This window comes from Alnus glutinosa, chromosome 12 (genome assembly GCF_958979055.1).
Source record: "Alnus glutinosa chromosome 12, dhAlnGlut1.1, whole genome shotgun sequence".
NCBI lineage: Eukaryota > Viridiplantae > Streptophyta > Magnoliopsida > Fagales > Betulaceae > Alnus > Alnus glutinosa.
This window is the reverse complement of record NC_084897.1, coordinates 2,741,088-2,762,280: the sequence shown is the minus strand read 5'-3', so window position 1 is coordinate 2,762,280 and position 21,193 is coordinate 2,741,088. Positions and strand designations below refer to the sequence as shown.

Below are 21,193 nucleotides of genomic sequence, written 5' to 3'. Positions count from 1 at the left end.
TATTTATGGAATTGGTATCTTCTTTTAAAAAATCAGGGGCATAAAGGTTATTTCACCTATTTTGACGTTTGATTTAACACTAAACCCTAACAGATGTAAAACATTGCATCAAATTAAAAGTTCGAGAGGTGAAATTGAGAGTTTTAAAATTTTAGAGGGTCTTTTCAAAACGAGTAAAAGTTGAATGGAGTTTTTATTTTATTTTTATTAAAATAAAAATAACTTGGCCTTCATAATCTCATGCAATCACTTGGTCGGGCATATGGTCGGGCATTTAGCTGCAATCACTTGGCCTTCATAATCTCATGCAATTATACCAATACCCAAACATCTATTTTTTGAATCAGTGGTCACATCCCAATTTATTTTATACATACTAGTGGAGGGAGCTTTCCATCTTTCAGGGACAATAGCTCCAGGAATGATCGGAGGCTGTACTTCTAAGGCATTAACGTTTGTAAACTCTTTTAGGGAGATAGCCGCTTCAGTTATCAACTGGTTTGGATGACTGTTCTCCTCCTCATGCATCACAGTGTTACGACGGAACTAAATTTTACGGGTTATCACTGCAAAAATATCCAACTCTTCTTTCGTGCATCTGTCCATCATATACTCCATAACCTCTACAAAAGTATTATCATTCACTATGCTCTTTTGTGTCGTAGTATTACAAGCACCCCATACATCTTGTGATGAAGTACACACCCAAAGGATATGGTAATTCGTTTCACTCTCCATCTTACAGAAAATACAAAGGGAATCTAGAACAATATCTCACTTTTGCAAATTTGCTTTTGTAGGAAGGATATTTTTGCATGCCCTCCATAAAAACATTTTAATAGAATTTGGTACCTTCATGCCCCATAATAGCGTCTAGAAGTTGCTCGATTCAGAACGTATAGAAATATCCCCTTTTTGCCTTTCTATAGGATCTAATAAGCACTCCTTACAGTGAAATTGCATGTGGTGCTGCCCCTCGAAAACGAAATATCTTGTGGACAATATCTGCTCAATGAAATCTGGGAAATAATCTCGGCCTAGCTCTTCGGTCCAGAAAATATGTTTTAACAATTTTACATTCCAATCCCTAGTATCTTGGTCTACGAGTTCTACAAATTTGGCATGTTCTGAAAAGGATCTCCTTGGCGATTGAATAGCATAAGTCGTAGGTAATGGCAGCCATTTATTGTGAAATCTATACAATTAACGTCTTAAGTGTGGCCTGCACACATGTGAATAAGATAGCGACTAACACTTCAATAAAGAAAGTATAATGAATATAAAATATAACATAATTAAAGTCTTTCAATTATTGTCAAATCTATACAATATCATAAGTCTGACTTTATTAATTGATCATAAAAAACATTTCCAAGCTAGGTGGCAGTGATAAGATTTTAATTCATCAAGAATGGCATTATTGCATGTTGAGATTTCTTTTATATATATATATATATATATATATATATATATATATATATATATATATATATATATATATTGTGTAACTTATGGCTAAACTCCAGAGTCATGGTTGACATTGAAATAATGAATCATATTAATTAACGTCTCCAAGAGGTAGCTCAATCAGATGGAGACTACGCCTCATGAAGCGGAAGTCACTAGTTCGAATCTTTCCTCCCCCTCTTATGTGGACATGTTAAAAAAAAAAAAAAAATTAACGTCATGAGGTCCAACATGCAAGGACAGAGCAAGAAGCTTTTGTGGCCAGAGGCCAGTAGCCAAAAAAAAAAAAATTAGTAGGAACCAGTAAGCTAAATTTTTATTTTTTACCTTATATTTATTTTATTTTTTAAAAAAAACTTTATAGTTTTTTTTTTGTTGAGAAATTTGGGGGGGGGGGGGGGGGGGGGGGGGGGGCATGGCCCTCCGTCCCTGCCAACATGTGCAATACTTAATTAAATTGAGAAATAAATTACAAAAATAGAGTTCGAACTTAAAACTTTTACTTTAATATATACTAAGTTAAATAACAACTTGTATCAAATGTTGGCTGCGGACCGACAGGCCAAACCTCCTTCCGTGCGGATGCATGGAGTTTCACATGCCCTTCAAACCCATGTGCTATTCGAGCTGTACTGGTGTTATTAGCCGTAGAGAGAAGAACATTGAAAGGGTGAGCAAGAAGAATAAGTAAAGGAAAGAGGATACTTTTGTGGTAGCCGTGGGCATGAATAAGCAACAGTTGGATTGGCAGCAAGAAAAGAGGTCTTTATTGTACGTGTTACGTTGTTATCCATTGTAAACCTGCTGTTGGATGGCAACAAGCGGGGAAGGACAATAATTAGCGACAACATGTGAAGATATATAGGATTCTTTGTGAATAGAAGTTTAATTAATTGTAGTATTGGTTGTATGTAGAGGTTTGTAGTTGATTGTGTATAGTTTTGTTTGTACATGAAAGGTTGTAAATAACTGCTTTGGATTTGTAGCTTAATTTGGTTGTATATATGTAGTTGGCTGGATTGTGTGTAAAGGTTGGGAGGTCTCATGCACACTCCAACCATGTATTTGTCCCTTGTGCTTCTGCCCACATGACACTGGCCATCGATAGTGCCAAACTACCCAAATGTCAGGATTTTTTTTTTTTTTTTTTTTTCTAACTATCATTTGTCTTAAAAGCTTAAGCTAATAGAAAAATATAAATTTAATTAATCAATATTACTTTAACATTTCTCTTCAAGTGTGAGCTTAAACTCTATTTTAATAGTTAAATGAAGCCCAACACGTGAAATATTTAATTGAAATGGAAGATAAATAAAGAAGTTAAGGTTCGATCAAACTGAGAATCTTTGACTCTGATACCATGTTAAATTACTACTTGTCTTAAAATCTTAAAATAATAAGAAGAAATAAATTTAATCATCTAATCAATACTTTAATAATTTCTTTTATATTTTTAAATAAGTTAACTTGAGTATCCAAGTAAAAGTAGCCGGCAGTTTTATATAGCGAGTAGCAGAAGATGCCTATAGCTAGATTCCCTCGTGGGTTTATGCACTAATAGACAACAATTATTCCATTGGTTGCATGGTTTAAAAACTAATTTGTATTATTACCTAAATATTGAAACTTGAAAAGCTTTATATATATATATATATATATATATATATATATATATATATATATATATATATATATATATATATATATATATATATATAAAGCTTGTAACTCCAAATACAAGTCATAGACAAATACACGTTACTTGTAACTCCAAATAAAGTTGGCATTGAACTCCGAGATCCTGGATCCTCTACATTATTCTGAATATTCATTGATTTATTTATTTATTTATTTAGTCGAACTCGATTACGTACGTATATCTTAGACTTTATGATTATTACTAAATTCCAAAGTAAAATGCTGCCATCTAATTATTGGAGCTTAGTTAATCCCATGATAGCGATTCCATTTATTAAAGACCATCCAAACAGCCTTTAAGCTTCTCAAATAAGGGTTTCAGTACCAGCATTTGCAGCACATCAATGTAGACAAATCACCTTGCGGTTAGAAAGGGTCAAAGATTTCCTTTATTTTATTTGGAATAGAGAGAAGCTATTTCATAGTCAGGATTTAATGTTGTTGTATTTAACTGTATAAATGATGACACATAAAGTTATAAACTATATATATGTTGACATGTCATTCAAAAAATTGAAATGATGTGTCATCATTAATACCGTTAGATATAATAATATTAAATTCTGACCATAAAATTACTCCTTGAAGATGATCATATTCCTATAAAAAAGTGCATGTAATTTTAGGGGCCATCTTCTTGCGGTCTGGTCATATGCAGGGGCGGAATTGCCCCTGGCCTTTAGGGGGAAGATGTCCCACCACAATTTTTGAAAATATCTAAAAATTTACCTAAATTTTATGAGTTCGACCCCCTAAATTAATTGTTCACCCTTAAAATTTTTCATTTTTTTGTTTTATCCCCCTCGTATCAAATCTTGGTTCCCCCCTTGCCATATGCAATATTACCTTAAATGGCTTGATGAACAAAGAAGCGGCTGTCAATTATTCCAAGACTTTGGAATGGCTATCATCAAGGGCGAAGCTACGTTTAAGCTTGGGGGTCCATGGCAATCTCAAAATTTTTGAAAACCCTTATAAATATGTTACTTTCGATATTCTGGCAACCCCAAGTTTTTTGGCAACCCAAGTATTCAGCAACCCGTGGCAGTACTGCAGACTTGACATGTTTCTACTTCAATGTAAGGTTGCTTTCTATTAGCTTTGAAAAGGATCACGAAAGATATATAGCTTCAAAATAATAAAGACGGTCATACAAGTAGGAGTGGGCAAAACCCACCCAAACCCGCAAAACCTGACCCGACCCGCCTCGTGAAGACCAAATTTTAGGTTTGAAATCACGAATCCAGGTGCAAAATCAGACTACCCATACAAGGCAAGGCGGGTCACGAATATTAAAATTTTGAAATCCCGGATACCCTCCCCGCACGTCTAACACTAAAACTAAAAGACCTAAAAAAACCCTAAACTCTCGAGTCCCTGTGCCGCATAACCTCACCCCCTCAATACCTAAACTACATGTTGATGATGATGTTGTTCTTCTTGGCTGCTCGTTGTTCCTTTTCCTCCTCCACCTAATGGAAAAACCTAGACATTGTTCCTCCTTTAAGGCTTATCGGGACCTCAATTGTGACAAACAATCCATATTAGAAGCTCTACTCTCTCCAAAAATCTATAGAACCCGAATACTAAATGGGTTTTCTTCAATTCCTCTTTTTTTTGGCTTCTGTGCGTAAAACTTTTTCTCTTTTGTTGAAAATTCATCTTCTGTGTGCTGTATATGAGTGTTGTGTATATTTGTTCTTACTGTTTTCTCAAGAGCGTTGTGTTTGTGTGAGTTTGTGTTGGTGGTGGTGCATGTAGTTGGGTAACGGTTAATGGTAGCTCTAGCCGGTCAAGGAAAGACTTGGGTAGTTACTGGTTAGTGTATGACGGTATTAATACAGCTATGAACAAAATACCCGCCCCATCCCACCCAACCCGTTCAACCCGCCCTGCCCAACCCGAGACCTAGCGATTACTGCACACGTTTTTTTTGTTCTTTCTATGGTGTTAATTTTTTTTTCTTTTTTCTTTTTCAATATATTTTATAAATAAAATATATTTTAAAAAAATGGCATAAAGCACTCTTAAGTACACAGGAAATATACACATGAACTACCAAAGCAGCCTACAACTAAAAAAGAAAACCCAACAACCCTAAAAAACCCAAGCCAATCCCAAAACCTTCGGGAGGCCCCAACGCTACACCTCATGCGCCTTGCTTTATTATTATTATTATCACTACAAAAATTTTCAATTTTAGTAACCTAGGTTTACTAATGTGCAAAAGCCTTTTACACGTTAGTAAACTATAGTAACGTGAAATTAGTGGCGTGATTTTCACGTTCCTAATCCCATAGTTACTAAAATAATTTTAGTAACGTCCAAATAGAGATCACGTTACTAAATAGTAACGCATAAAAAAATGTACGTTAGTAAATATATAGTAACGTGCAAATTAGACGCTAGTAAACATAGTAACGTGATAATTTACGTTGAACGTTACTAAGTCTAGTAACGTGCAAAACTGTTGTACGTTACTAATTTTAGTAACATGCAAAAGTGTTCCACGTTATTAAAGATATATAAAAAAAAAAAATTAAAAAAATATTTTAGTAACGTACAACACTTTTGCACGTTACTAAATCCATGTAAAAAAAATTTAAAAAAAATAAATAAAATAATGGACGTTACTAAGTTCCAATATAAAAAAAAAATAAAAAAATAAAAATTTAACTTGTAACGTGTTGTATTAGTGTCAGCACGTTACTAAAGTATATATCAAAAAAAAAATTTTTTTTTAAAAAAAAAAAAAAAAAAAAAAAAAAAAAAAAAAGAGAAAAAGAAAAAGAAGAGAAGAAGAAGAAGAAGAAGAAAGACGACGCAGATGGCTGGGTCCTTCCTAAAAAAAAAAAAAAGAAAAGAAAAAAGAGACCGAACAGAGATGGCTAGCTCCTTCCGGTGTAACTGAAAACCAAAAAAAAAAAAAAACGAAGAAGAAAGTGATGCTGGCTCCTTCCGGTATACCTGAAAACCACAAAAAAAAATAAAAATAAAAAATAAAAAAGGAGAAAGTGACGCCAGCCAGCTCCTTCCAATGTACCTGAAAACCCAAAAAAAAAAAAAAAAAAAACAAAAGAAGAAAGTGACGCACAACTATAGAAGAAGAATATTCTATCACCAGTTCATGCCCAAATACAAAGTGACGCACATATATTTGAAATCAGATCAAAAAATACATTTGCTTCAAAAAAAAAAAATATAAGAAATGAAGTTACTCAAGGGCAGAAGAAGCCAGAAGGTTTCTCATTCTGCTCATACAATGCAACCTTCATAACTGAAAAAAGAAAAAACAAAAAAATAAACCAAACAAAGAAAAGAAAAAAACAGATAAATATTAAATATTTATTTAATTAGCAAACAAAACAAAGCCAGACAAAACAAGAGAAGGAAGCCAAAAGACGTAACCAAGGGAGGGAGGGAGAGAGAGAGAGAGAGTGAGAGAGTACCTCGTGGGAGAAAGCAAGGAAGCTTGAAACACATGGGGAGAAAAAATGGCTGGAATTGGTGTTTTAAAAGACCCAAAAAGGTTGGAATTGTTTCATGTCACGCGTGCAGATGACTAGATAAAATTTAGATTTTAGTAACGTTTAGAAAACCCTTCTGCACGTTACTAAAGCGTAGTAACCTTATTTCAATCATGTGATTTTCAGTTACTAAAATAATTTTAGTAACGTGGAAATCATCACCACATTACTATTTAGTAACGTGGAAAATTTGCACGTTACTAAAATTAAATTTTAGTAACGTGGAAATCATCACCACATTACTATTTAGTAACGTGGAAAATTTACTAAAATTTTAGAAAAAAAAATAATTAAACTTTCGGATGAGGCGCGCGCGGGACACGAAATTTTCCTGTCCCGCGCGCACCATACTTCCCCCCAAAAGGCTCAGTAGTCACGAGCTTTTTTTTTTTTTTTTAATTAACTTTTTTTTTTATTCATAATTTTCATTTATATTTTTTAAAAAAAGAAAAATTACTTTTCTTTTTCTTTTCTTTTTTTTTTAAAAAAAAAATTAATAAAAAAAAACAGGTTTTTCTTTTTTAATTTTCGTTTGTTTTCTTTTTTCCAAAAAATATTGTTTTCATAATTATTAATTATTTTTTCGTTTGTTCTTTTAAATCAAATTCTTTCTCGTTTTTTAATTTTTTTAATTTTTAATTTTTAATTTTAAGTTAATTTTGGGTTTTTTTTTAAAAAAAAAAAAAACAAAAAACAAAAAACGTCTTTTTTTTTTTGGTTGAATTTTTTTTTATTTTTCTTTTTTTCTTTATATTTTTTATTTCGAATTTATAGATATTTTTGTCTTATTGAAAAAAATACATTTTTGCCTTATATAATTTGTTAAACTAACATATTAATTAATTATTAATACTTACTATATAACATATATCTTATAGCTAGTATATAACTAACTATAAAATATAGTTTACTTAAAAAAAGAAAAGAAAAAGCTATATATATATATATATATAAAAACACGCATGTATCACATTACTCATGGTTTACAGATCAGATTGGAGCAATACGCTTTGATCGATCAGATATTCTATCGATCTTATGATCCTATTATGATCGATCGGACTAGTACTTATTAGGATCGATCGGACGTTCGATCGAACCTTTACTGTGTCAAGTATGATTGATCAAACTCTATCACGATCAATAGATCATTCGATCATTCATGATAGATCTATAAGATCAATAGACCATTCGATCGATCATGATAGATCAATAGGATTGATAGATCATCCGATCAATCATGACAGATCATCCGATCAATCATGATAGATCAATAGGATCGATAGATCATCCGATTGATCATGATAGATCAATAGGATAAATAGATCATCTAATCAATCATGGTAGATCATCAGATCGATCATGATAGGTCAATAGGATCGATAGATCATCCGATCGATCAATCATGGTAGATCATTTGATCGATCAATCATGGTAGATCAATAGGATCGATAGATCATCTGATTGATCATGATAGATCAATAGGATCGATAGATTATCCAATCAATCATGATAGATCATCCGATCGATCATGATAAATCATCTGATCAATCATGATAGATCATCCAATCGATCCATGATAAATCATCTGATTGATCACGATTGATCAATAGGATCGATAGATCATCCAATTAATCATGGTAGATCATCCGATTGATCATGATAGATAAATAGGATCGATAGATCATCCAATAAATCATGGTAGATCATCCCATCGATCATGATAGATCAATAGGATCAATAGATCAATATGATCGACAGATCATCCGATCCATCATGATAGATCATCCAATCGATCATGATAGATCAATAGAAGCGATAGATCATCCGATCAATCATGATAGATCAATAAGATCGATAGATCATCCGATCGATCATGATAGATCAATAGGATCAATAGATCATCCAATCAATCATGGTAGATCATCAAATCGATCATGATAGATCAATAGGATCGATAGATCATCTGATCAATCATGATAGATCATCCAATTGATCATGATACATCTATAGGATCGATAGATTATCCGATCGATCATGATAAATCAAAAGGATCGATAAATTATTCAATCAATCATGGTAAATCATCCGATCGATCATGATTAATCATTTGATTAATCATCCGATCGATCATGATAAATTATCCGATCGATCATGATAAATCAATAGATGGTAGATGATGATAGTTCATTATTATTTAGCGAGGTGTTAAATTTGACACGTCATTAATAATTTAAATTTTAAAATTATTTTTTTATACCAACTTAGTAACGTGCAAGAATTTTGCATGTTACTATTTTTTTAATGTGCAAGAATTTGAACGTTACTAATTCAATAACGTGCAAACAATTTATGTGTTACTAAATTTAGTAACGTGCAAAATTAGTCAGGTTACTAATTATTTAAAATTTTATTATTTTAAAAAAAATTATATTGACACAATATTTAGTAATGTGCAAATTTTAGAACGTTACTAAATAGTAATGTGCTAAATTTTGCACGTTACTAATATAGTAACGTGGAAAATTTTAGGGTTACTACTTTAGTAATGTACCAAATTTAATAACGTGCAAATTTTGCACGTTACTAAATAGTAACGTGCAAAATTTAGCACATTACTATTTAGTAACGTGCTAAAATTTGCACATTACTAAAGTTTTTAGTAACGTGCGAATTGTTAGCATGTTACTAATATTAGTAACCCACCAAAATTTGCACGTTACTAAAATCAAAATTTGTTGTAGTGTATGTGATTCAGCTCAAAATTTGTAATAGGGGTGGAACCGAAATTTTTTTTTCAAAATTTGGTAACACCTATTGATCCTGAATTTTTTTGGCTCCTTTCCAAATCTAAAACTATTGTAAGGCTCATTAAACACACCATATTATGCATATATACGTACATACAGAGATAGGTCGAGTTGGAAACTAATTAACTATACCCTTTTTCATTTTTTTTTTTTTTTCCTTTTCCAGGAACTTGGCAAACAATAGATTCAACGGATCCATCCCCAAGTCCGATCCATATCGAAGAAAAAGAAGTTGAAATTAGTGTAAGTTAAATGGCACTGAAATTTCAGTTATTATTTTTGGTAGGCATTGTAACAGTCTCTTGCATTAGATTATGTCTAACTTATAAATCTATTTTTTGCAAACTGTTTTTGTGTTATCTTTTTATTTATTCATTCATTGTAATTTTGTTTATTCTCAGGGTAAAAGGCAATTGTCTCGATGGAATGGTGCATGCACTAACAGTTGAAACTCCACCGCCATTGATGATGATTAATTCCACCGCAACCGAACGCCCCTTCACCTTTTATTCTCAGGGTAAAAGGCAATTGGCTATCATGCTAATACGTGTTACCAAATTGTGAAAGAGTTTATTGATGATTTGCAGGTTTAACGTTACTCTTGTATTAAAATTAAACTTTGACTTTAGGAAAATAAAATTTTGATCGAACGAGTCATATGAATTATGGAATATAATACTATACAGCTAGCCCATGATAAATGAGTTGGGGTTTTCTACGAACTACTCCTTGACCATGAGCATGAACCTAGCTACAAATAAGAAAATTAAAAAAATTAAATCGAATACGAATACAGACCAAGTCATGATCCTGTTACGTGATTCTAACATTAAATCGGATATGCATGTTTGTTTTTTCTACCGTCTAACATATATATATATATATATACCTGATCGATCATTCTAATAACTGTGCTTCAATTCCATCCACCAGTTCTAACCATTTTCTTCCGGCCAGTTCCAATCTTGATTCTCAGTTTTTGAGGTGGAGAGATGAGTTCTACTTCTTCAATGGCATCTTACAAAAGGTAAATAAATGCTTAAATCGATCATTCCTTATGAGCCATCCTAGTTAGGTGTTTAATTAGAGAAATATTAAATATATATTCTTTTAATAATAATTGTTTAGAGTAGAAACAGCAGATTTAATTTAGTTTCTATATATAGTCGTTGTATGGTCTAATGCCCTTTTGAGCAGTTTTAATTACCATGCATCTTCAGTTTAAATCACTGATTTTACACATATATTTTGATAAAAAAAGTTTTGAAATATAACTTTCTTTTTCCATTGGCAAGCAAGACTATATACCACCTAAATAGGAGCTTATCTAGAATGAGAAATGATTTTTTTTTACGTCTCTTATGCATTTTTTAGACATTTTTTTTTTCTAAATTAATTATTGGATCTGTAGGACCTACAAAAACTCACATATAAATCCTACAGATTCAATAATTAATTTAAAAAAGAACTGTACAATATATATATATATATATATATATATATATATATATATATATATATATATATATATATATATATATATATATATATATATATATATATATATATATATATATATATATATATATATATATATATATATATATAACATGTTTCATTGAGAATATGCTTCACAGTATTTTACATATCTTTTGCTCCTCGCTCATCAAAATAAATAAATAAAGAAAACATAGATTACACAATACATCTATTGTTGACGAACAGAAATTTCATGTATTTTGTTCTCGGTGTTTTTTTTTTTTTTTTTTTTTTTTTTTTTTTTTTTTTTTTTATATCTAATCTATATAGCTCTCGTTCTTAATTGTTAATTAGAAACTCTTTTGAATTTAACTAGAAAAATGTTATTTTGCATTTTTGGGAGCCGGAAAATCAATGGAGTAAATTATTAGTCGAAAAGGGTAGATATTGTCCAACCGTTTGACAAAAACTGTTAAATGAACACATGGATCCATGTTATAATCAATTGTTGAGTGACATGTAGTATAACCGATAACACACCACCGGTGAATGTCGTTATAAAATTTTAGTTTTACTCTAAATTAAAAATTAAACATAATAAGGAGCCACCTTTCATAAACATTTCTCACTACATGCAGGGTAGTCAACCACCCTTATGGTGAGGGGGGCCAACCACTCCCCTATGAGGGGTAAGTTGCCCCTCATCTGGGGAAAGGCAACCCCTTCTTCTTCTTTTTTTCGTTCATTTCATTTGAGGGTAAAATATTGATTTTAAAATGAGAGCAATTGATGAGTCATTAGCCTTATTATGTGTCAATCAACGATTAAGTTTGTTGTAACTTGGATGAACACGTGCATGTTTATGTCAATCAATTGGATGGCAAGACAATTTTGACAGACAATTTATACCATGAATCTTTAATATTTTTTTTTTATACCCTATAGTTCAATTTTATATAAATAAAACCCCAAGAATAATATAAATAGTACTATTTCCTTCTTTTAATGATTTCCTGAACCGATGGACCTTGATTTTCAGGCTAGAGGGGAAGGTGGCAATTATCACTGGGGGTGCAAGCGGGATAGGAGCAAGCGCCGTGCGCATATTCCACGACCAAGGCGCCAAAGTTGTCATAGCCGACATCCAAGACGACCTCGGCGAAGCCATTGCCAAGAACCTAGGCGACGATGTCTGCTACATCCACTGCGACGTATCAAAGGAAGACGACGTCAGCGATCTCGTGGACGCAACCATTGCCAAACACGGAAAGCTCGACATCATGTACAACAACGCCGGCGTCCTAGACCGCCCATTTGGGAGCATTCTGGACACCACAAAGGCAGACCTGGACAAATGCATTGGCGTTAACTTGGTCGGAGCTTTCTTAGGAGCCAAGCACGCTGCTAGAGTCATGGTGCCCCAACGCAAGGGTGTCATACTGTTCACTGCCAGCGCTTGTACAGCAATAGGAGGGCTTTCAACTCACTCTTATGCCGCGTCCAAATACGCTATATGGGGCCTGGCCCGGAACCTGGCGTCGGAGCTTGGGCAGTACGGCATAAGAGTGAACTGTGTTTCGCCTTTTGCAGTGCCGACCGGCATGACTACTGCGAAGGGAATACATGAAGATGATATTGCGCAAATGGAAGTTGCGATGAGCGGGATGGGGAACCTCAAGGGGGAAGTACTTAAGGCGGAGGGCATTGCGCGGGCTGCGCTCTTCCTGGCTAGCGACGAAGCCAATTTTGTGAGTGGGCTCAACCTTGTGGTCGACGGTGGATTCAGTATCGTCAATCCTACCATGTTGATGGCAATAATGCCTCATCAAATTACTCCATAAAAGTATTTTTCGAGTGACGTACGTTTTTTTTTTTTTGGTGGCGATGTATATTTGCGGTAACTTTTTAGTGGCGACACCAAAGTTGCCCCTAAAGATCACTCATTAACAGCGACCTCTAAATATCGCCGCTAATGAGGTATTTTTAAATGCAACTTTGATGTCGTCGCTAAAAAGTTGGCCGCTAATATGCAAATGTCTTGTAGTGTGTGAGCATTGGGAGATTTGTCATTCTAAGCAGTCAGGTAATGAGGTTGCACATTTGCTTGCTAAACATAATGTTTTTCTTGATTCTGATAGGATTTGGTTTGATTGTTTTCCAAAATGTATTCGGAAAATTGTTGCATCAGAGCTTTCGCCTCTGGCTATATAAAGCTTTTATGATTTTGTTTGTTTTCATAATATTTATGGAATTAGTATCTTCTTCTTAAAAAGAAAAAGAAAAAGAAAAGAAAAAAAAGAAAAAAAAACATTTGAATGGGACTTCAGAATAATCTGCAAGATCTCCGAGTTACTCAATGCCAACTTTGTTTGGGGGTTACAAGTCACATTTGTCGTACGCCAAACTCTCAACTTTGTTTTCTTTTTCTTTTTGTCGCATTGGAAACGTTTTGGAAATTGTTTCGGTTTTTAGTATTGTAAAGAGTTCTGCAACTGGTAAAAATTGAAAATTAATTTGGTATAATATTTTGTTTGTTTCGACGTAAAATATTTTCAACGAAATTATTTTTTTAAAAAAATAATTTTTTGGTGTTTGTCGTACGAAAAAATCATCAACGGAGTAAAATGAAATCCAGCACATTCGGCCGCCGTCGCCAGATTTCGACGAACTAGATTCCGACCAAACTAGCCGGAGTCTAGTTTGTCGAAATCTGGCTATTTTGGCTGGATTTCGGCCTTATTGGTCAAATCCCGACCAATTTGGCCGAAATCTGGTCTACCGGAATTCAACTGTTTTGGCTGGATTCCGACTTTACTGGTCAATTATAACTGTCATATAATTGATGTGATAGTAAAAATAGCCCTTAAACAAAGGCTTTTTTTTTTCTTTACAAATTATGATTCAATTACTAATATTTATTGTCATACTATCCATTAATATGACAATTATAAAAAAATTTACCAAATAACAATTGCTCGTTATGAACTATATATAGAGAGAAATGTTGTTAATGGTGCTTTTATCTCACTTTAATTTTGTTGGAGTAATGCTACATATCACTCTTTTATTTTTCTTTTGTCATTCCAAAATTGATATGACTCTTAAATTCATTATTGGATCAAAATTCAATAGTAGTCTATCATAAATTCAATGGTTGAACAAATTTCTCTTTATATATAGTTTTCATTTGCAAAAAGTTGAATGAAATAGGTGCTATATATTCTACAAGAAAAATGTTAGGTTTCTCAAGATTTTTTTCTAAAAATTTGGTTTCAAACTGATGTGTCATGTTCTCATCACTTTATGCCTTTATTTACTAAAATGACAAATCACATGAGAACATGACACATCAGTTTAAAACCAAATTTTTGAAAAAAGTCTTGAGAAACCTAGCATTTCTCATCCTACCATATGTTTAAGTGTTTAACGAACTTAAATATGTACCAAAAACGAATTGATTTAGATGAACCGGTGAAGACCATAATATCCTAAAGAGACCATAATATCCCGAAGGCAGCAGTGTGCCAGTGTGTCTCTCAATACTTGATAATGTTGAACGATACAGAGAAGGAGAACAGTACTTCAGCAGTGTCAACGGTTGAAAGTTTTGGTATGGGTGTCTAGGAACGTTAAGAGTAATACTACATATCACCTTTGTGTCCTTCCTTTTGTCCTCCCAAAATTGATGTGTCCTTTTAAAATCACCATTAAATTTATGATAAACTACTATTGAATGTAGCACTACAAATTAGCCATTAGATCAACCATTGTTAAAAACAATAATAATAATAATAATACTAGAGCTTAAAGATTAAATATAATCCTGACCAGTACCAATCAGTGCATAACAACCAAATTCCATACCTTACTCATACGTGTAGCAACCAAGCACCCATATGTATCATGTTGAATCTAGAACGATCAACGACCCAGGAAAGTGAATGTGCAAGAAGTCTAAGTGTCATGCGATTCAGATCTGAACACGAGAGACGACGGAGGCTCGGTGGTTAGACGGTCAGTGGCCACCATAATTTTCGAGTTGTGAAACGAACAAATCCCTTGGAGGACCATTTTTTTTTTTTTAGTCGTATATATATCATGCAAGATCTACGGTGAGGAGATCTGCAAATGTATTAACTATTAAGAAAAAGGCAGAAAATAAAAGAAATGAAAAATTCACAGAATCGTTGGATCGAATGATGGCATTAACCTATTGCTCTGATACTAAAAAAAAAAAAAAAAAAAACTGAAAAGAAATTAAAATAGAGACAAGAGAATTTTCACGTGGTTTGGTGGCTACCAACTGTCTAACCACCGAGCCTCTGTCGTCTCTTCGTCTCTCGTGTTCAGATCTGAATCGCATGACTCTCAGACTTCTTGCACATTCACTTTCCTGGGTTGTTGATCGTTCTAGATTCAACATGCATGATACATATGGGTGCTTGGTTGCTACACGTATGAGTAAGGTATGGAATTTGGTTGTTATGCACTGATTGGTACTGGTAAAGGTGGTGTAGTTGCTGTAGTTTGAATATATATATATATATATAGTAAGGTATGGAATTTGGTTGTTATGCACTGATTGGTACTGGTACAGGTGGTGTAGTTGCTGTAGTTTGAATATATATATATATATATATTGATGATGTGAGAATGGGTAGTCAGGTATACTCTCGGGAAGATGAAATGGTTTTTTTAAAAAAAAAAGAAAAAAAAAAAAAAAAAAAAAAATTCGGTTGAAAAAAAAAAAAATCAAAAGAGGCCGGCCAAATTGCCAACCTTATGCAAGTCCTTTGTTGGCCCAATTGTTTGGTCTTGTTAGTCCAATTATTGACCGAGACTCATCGTTTAGTCTTTGTGGTATTGTTCAAATCCATACCTATTTTAGCTCATAGTTGTCTCTTATTTTGGCCCATAGTTGGCCTATCTTTTTGACATTTATGATATTATTTAAAACTCATGCCCATTTTAGTTCATAGTTGGCTTTAATTTTAGTTCATAGTTGGCTTATTGATATTTAAGGCGCATCTACAATCACCGTCGCCGACCGCCTCCAGTCATTACCGTCGACTGTTGTCGATCGTTGTTAAAAAAAAAAAAAAAAAAAAAACTTATTGCAAACTTAAGCTTCTAGAATCCATAATCTTTGCATCTTAAGTTTAAGGGAGGATGTTAGAGTATATTTGGATTACCCTGAAGTTAGGAATTTGGTGATAATTGTATTTTCTTTGATAAATATTAGATTACCTTGAATTTATAAATTTAATAATATTAAATCACCCTAAATTAAGGGATTTGATTATGATTATATTTCATTTCTAAGCTCTATAAATAGAGCTTTTTGTATTGTACACTCATCAAGTAAATAAGAGTATAATGTAATCCATTGAACTTTATCTAATGGACATAGGTCATAAATCAAAACATGTAAAAATTCTTTTGTCTCTATTTTATTATTTCCACACTTTATCTTTATTTTCTTTTAAATTTATATTTTCTTTCAAAAACTGTATTTTTATTATACAAAAAAATCCAACGGTTACTTGGGACTAATACTTTTTAACGTGTGGGATAAAAATGTAACTTCTAACATTTTTCGTTAAAATATCTAAGAACTAATTAACGGTATCGCATCAATAAAGTGGGGTAAAAGTATAGTGATTGCTCTTATATTGTTTACTCTTTAGCCCACCCTCCACCTTAACAAATAACTTATGAGAAAGGCTGCTGGTATCATTCCTGATTTGAACGAAAAGCTCTACTTTTGAAAAGGCTTGTATCTCCTAAAATTTGTTAGTGTTAAAAGATGGTAGGACTTAGAAGTCTATTTACAAGTATAGCTTGTCGCTCATGTAGTATTCATCTGACTTTCCTTTATTATTGAGGTTTCATCAATGGGGCGCGCATATTTACACCCTACTTGGATGAGAAATGTTTGGGATACAAATTAAACTCACAAGACCAAACAATTGATCAAACGACTCCAAGCCTGTCTTGCGACAAGCATCCAAAAGACCATTTTCATAAAATCTCTCATTAAAAGGGAATTCCTCTCTAAAATTGGAGACACTCAGATATGCCCTTTTTCAGTGTAAATTTTTTCCGTTAATTTTTTTTTTTTCTATTCAAACATGGGAAAGGGGGAGGGGATCAAACAATCCAACCGAACCACAACGGAAAAGGCAGCAAAATACAAACACAAACAAGTAACAGTAGACAATGGTAATTATCTATGATTTCAGAAAAATCATAAACGAGCCGGGCTTTTCCTGGGGCCGCATTAGGCGGTTTTAAATGGCAAAAGGACTCAAAGAGCCCCAACCAAGAAAAACAACAACCACCGAAAGATGGATGTTGCTAAAGAACCACTGCCAAAGACCGGAGAGGATCCGTTGGTGAATAACGAAACCCAGTTACAATAATCTCCTCTAACAGATCAGCTTTCAAAGAAACTGTGAGATTATAACCCAAACCACAGAACAAAAGCAACAAAACACAAACAAAAGTACCAAAAGAACCCACAAAAGTGTGGGAAAACAATAGAAATACAACAAAACAATAGCAGCGGCGGAGGAGAAGCTTGCACTAAGATGGATGACCTGCTACGCGTCGGCGCGTGAAACCCACTCGCCAGCGAGTATGATCTACTCGCGGGCGCGTGTGGGATACGCTCCGGCGCATGCAAGCCGGATGGAGACGAGATCGATGTCGGATGGAAAAGCGGTGAAGCCGAGGAGCACTGTGGTATGGCGCGTTTGAGGGTGGGACTTCTAGAAATTGATAGATCTGAGTTTGAAAAACCCAAATCCAAAAATTTCAAGAAGAAGTTGGATCTGCCAAAGGGAACAGTTGAGGGAAGCAAAATCCGACAAGACGGTGGAGGAGGAGCCGATGATGCTATTATTGAAAGGGAAAACCTCAAAAGAGGTAGATAAGGCCTCAAAAGAGGCAGGTGAAGCCTCGGAGGAGGCTGGAAGGGGAGGAGGAGGTTGTGAAGTTCACAACCTCCTCCTCGGTAGCCATGACCAACAGAGAAGCTTGCTTTAGGAACATGAGAGAGAACGGAGAAATTTTGTCAAACAATATACTATCTTAAGCATCGGAGTGTTCTCGGTCTCTCGAGGACTAGCGGATTTCTGGTAATCCTTTTTTTTTTTTTTTTTGTAGATGGCTCGTTGCCGGTCCGACTGTCAGAAATACTATTTCAACAAGTAAAATTATTTTCAATCTTTTGGAATAAAATTGTATGACCGTCCTTAGCTAGTTAGCTATTTCTATTTTTTGTTTGTCTTTAACATTTTCTTCATTCATGGAGGAAAACTTTGTCAACTAAGCATGTAGTAGACACTACATTGTGAATTTCTGGCGGCTTATATAGTCTTGCAGAAGGTCAACTTGTCTAAGTGTGTAGTCTCTTTTACAAAGCCCTTGTAGTCTATATATATATATATATTAGAATATAGACTTTCTTATGGTTCTAAGACTTTATTATACTTTTAACTACTTTTTTTTTTTCCCTAAAAGAGGCTCAACTTTCTATCATCTAAGCAGCACCTTCGGGCGGGATCCAAATGAGATACTAACCGAGCTTCCTTGTTACTATTTAAGAGTATTTCTAGTAAGTTCACCGAAATAACTTTTTATCTATTTTGATAAGTTAATTTGATGAAAATACTAACTTTTGTGTATACATAGTCTGAATGAAGGTACAATCGAGCCTCTAGAAACTCCTTTATATAAACACTTCTTCTTGACGAGGTCTGAACAAGGGTCTTGGACTCTTATTGGCTCCGTTTGAAAACTTCTTACCCTCCCCTCCCCTCCCCTTGGGTTTATTTTTTTTTGAATGATTGAAAATTAAAATTGATGTGATATAAAGTTGAAATAATTTATATGAAAAAGTGAAAAAAAAAAAAAAAAAAAAAATTGTATTGTAGTGAGTTTTTTATTTAAAAAGTAATAAATAAGTGTTGAGATAATATAAAAAGTGAAAAAAAGTTAAGAATGTTTTGAAGTTAATATTTTTTGGGAGAAGTGAAGGGAAGGAGAGGGGAGAGGAAATGGGTTTTTAAACGGGGCCATTATCTTGCACCCCATCTGGACGGGACTTGAAGGTTGTCTGGAAGATCATCGTGCAACTAAAAAGTCATCCCAATTCAACTCCTAATACATCAAAAACTCCTCTAAATTATACAACTCATTATAGTCTATCATGCATGTAAAAATATTAACTTTTTACATAACATTCCTCCATATTTGAGGGGAAAAAAAAAAAAAACACCCTAGTTTTTCTTATTTCCAACAATGCCACCAATGTCACAACTGAGTAATGGTAGTAACAATTTTATTTTATCGTCTTTTTATACTCTTAAAATTAAGGTGACTTTTAAAATCACTATTAAATCAAAATTCAAACACCAACAACTTCTTTACTACCAAAACTACAAGCAACAAGCACAACATCTTATAAATGAGATTCAAAGAGAGTGGAGAAGTACACCTCTTGAAATCTCTCTTCCTTGAATTTCTTGCAGATACTCCTACTTATTTCATAACTCTCTTTTACAAACCCAAGAGTTTTGTTGTAAAAACTCAAATCTAACAACCAGGGCAGAGCCAAGCATTTGGGATTTTGTGGGGGGGGGGGGGGGGGGGGTAAAATTAAAATAAAATAAAAAAATTAGAGATAAAATTTTAATTTTTTTTAGGAAAATCTTGGGCATTGGGGGGGCTTGATTGGGGCTAGCTTTGCCTATGCTTACAACCTTCTTAACCAAAAGAAATCGGTTGTGATATTTTCTTCCACCGGATGGGTCGGTTCATAGCCTAATTTTTTTTACTATTGTTCATGTTGTCGATTTGGATGGGTTTCTTAGCTCAACAGACGAGTCTACGTCAAATGCTACGTCGTTCCAGCACCTTTGTAACACATGGAGATCTCCTCTAGTTTGAATGAAGATATTGGGTGTGTTTGGTAAAGATTGCTGAGTTAATTTTTTTTTTTTTTTGAGTAATCGTAAGAAATGATTGATGCGATATAAAATAAAAAGAATTTTTATGGAAAAGTGAAAAAAATTTTGTATTGTAATAAATACAATGTACTTGTAGTGCCATGGCGAATGTTAGGCCAATTCTAGGCCTTCACGTATAATTCATTCCCCCCCCCCCCAACGGGGTCACTGCATGTGACTTAGTGTGGGTCTTTTTTTTTTTTTTTTTTTTTTAACTTTTCTTTTTCTTTTTTCTTTGCCTTTTTTTTTTTTTAATTTTTAATTTTTAATTTGAAAGTACGGGTAAATTTGAAATTTTAAAAAAAAAAAATCGGGAGCATAAATGTCATTTCACCTATTTTGACGTTTGATTTAACACTAAATCCTAACAGATATAAGACATCGCATCAAATTAAAAGTTTGAGAAGTGAAATTGAGAGTTTTTAAATTTTAGAGGGTCTTTTCAAAACGTGTAAAAGTTGAGTGGAGTATTTATTTTATTTTATTTTAATGTTTAATGTTATTTATAGAAGCCTTTGACAACTACAACTAATCGAAAAGCACCTTGACCGAAAAAAGATAAAGGTGGTGAAGGATCACGATTCTTTACAAATTCATCCTTTACAAATTCAATAAAATTGTATATTCTCAAATGACGTGAATTCATGCCATTTATTGCATCGAATGACGTAAAAAATACTTCCTATTAGAAATATGAAATGTTACTAATAAAATTGAGTATATTTTCATCAGGTTCTTGCGCTTTACATCGTGAAAAAGCTGTGAACAAAACATTGTCTTTTGATTTACTAAAAAAGAAGCGTATCTTCAAAAGTAAATAAAAAATCTTTTTGAATGAAATTTTTTTGGATGCCTCAGTAATATGTCCAATTTTTAATAGGTATAATTTTTCAAGCCGTTCGAATGGTGAAAGGATTAAATGGACTGGCTATGGCCCAAATGGTTATTGGAAAACTAACCTAAACTAGAATTTGAGAGATATATTTTTTTTTTTTCATCTCCCTCCTTTTTCCGCTCTCTTTTCAAGCACTAAATAAGAGTTATTGCACTATATCTTTACTATTTAAGATTCTCAAAAATTTGAATGTGTAGCGTTAATAAGGTTTCATTAAAAAGGATCATTATAATCTCGTCCGTCAAAACTCAAACATTAATAGAGAAGTAGATTGTAACTTAGATATCATAATTGATACTTTAAATG

The 21,193-nt window shown here is 33.3% G+C and overlaps 1 protein-coding gene across 1 annotated transcript; it reads left to right on the top strand.

Annotated features, from left to right (window-relative positions):
* Window positions 1-10,383: 10,383 nt before the first annotated feature.
* LOC133852007 (tropinone reductase-like 1) lies at window positions 10,384-13,221 on the top strand. The gene is made up of 2 exons (XM_062288659.1): window positions 10,384-10,529; window positions 12,021-13,221. Exons 1-2 carry the CDS (start codon window positions 10,495-10,497, stop codon window positions 12,820-12,822), a joined length of 837 nt encoding a protein of 278 aa, XP_062144643.1. The 5' UTR covers window positions 10,384-10,494; the 3' UTR covers window positions 12,823-13,221.
* The last annotated feature ends 7,972 nt before the right edge of the window (window positions 13,222-21,193 follow it).

What these genes read in the sequence shown, in the direction of transcription:
- LOC133852007 (XM_062288659.1), top strand. Translation starts at nt 10,495, where the DNA reads ATGAGTTCTACTTCTTCAATGGCATCTTACAAAAG. An exon ending in TCAATGGCATCTTACAAAAG is followed by an intron (nt 10,530 to 12,020) that starts GTAAATAAATGC and finishes CTTGATTTTCAG; the next exon opens with GCTAGAGGGGAAGGTGGCAA.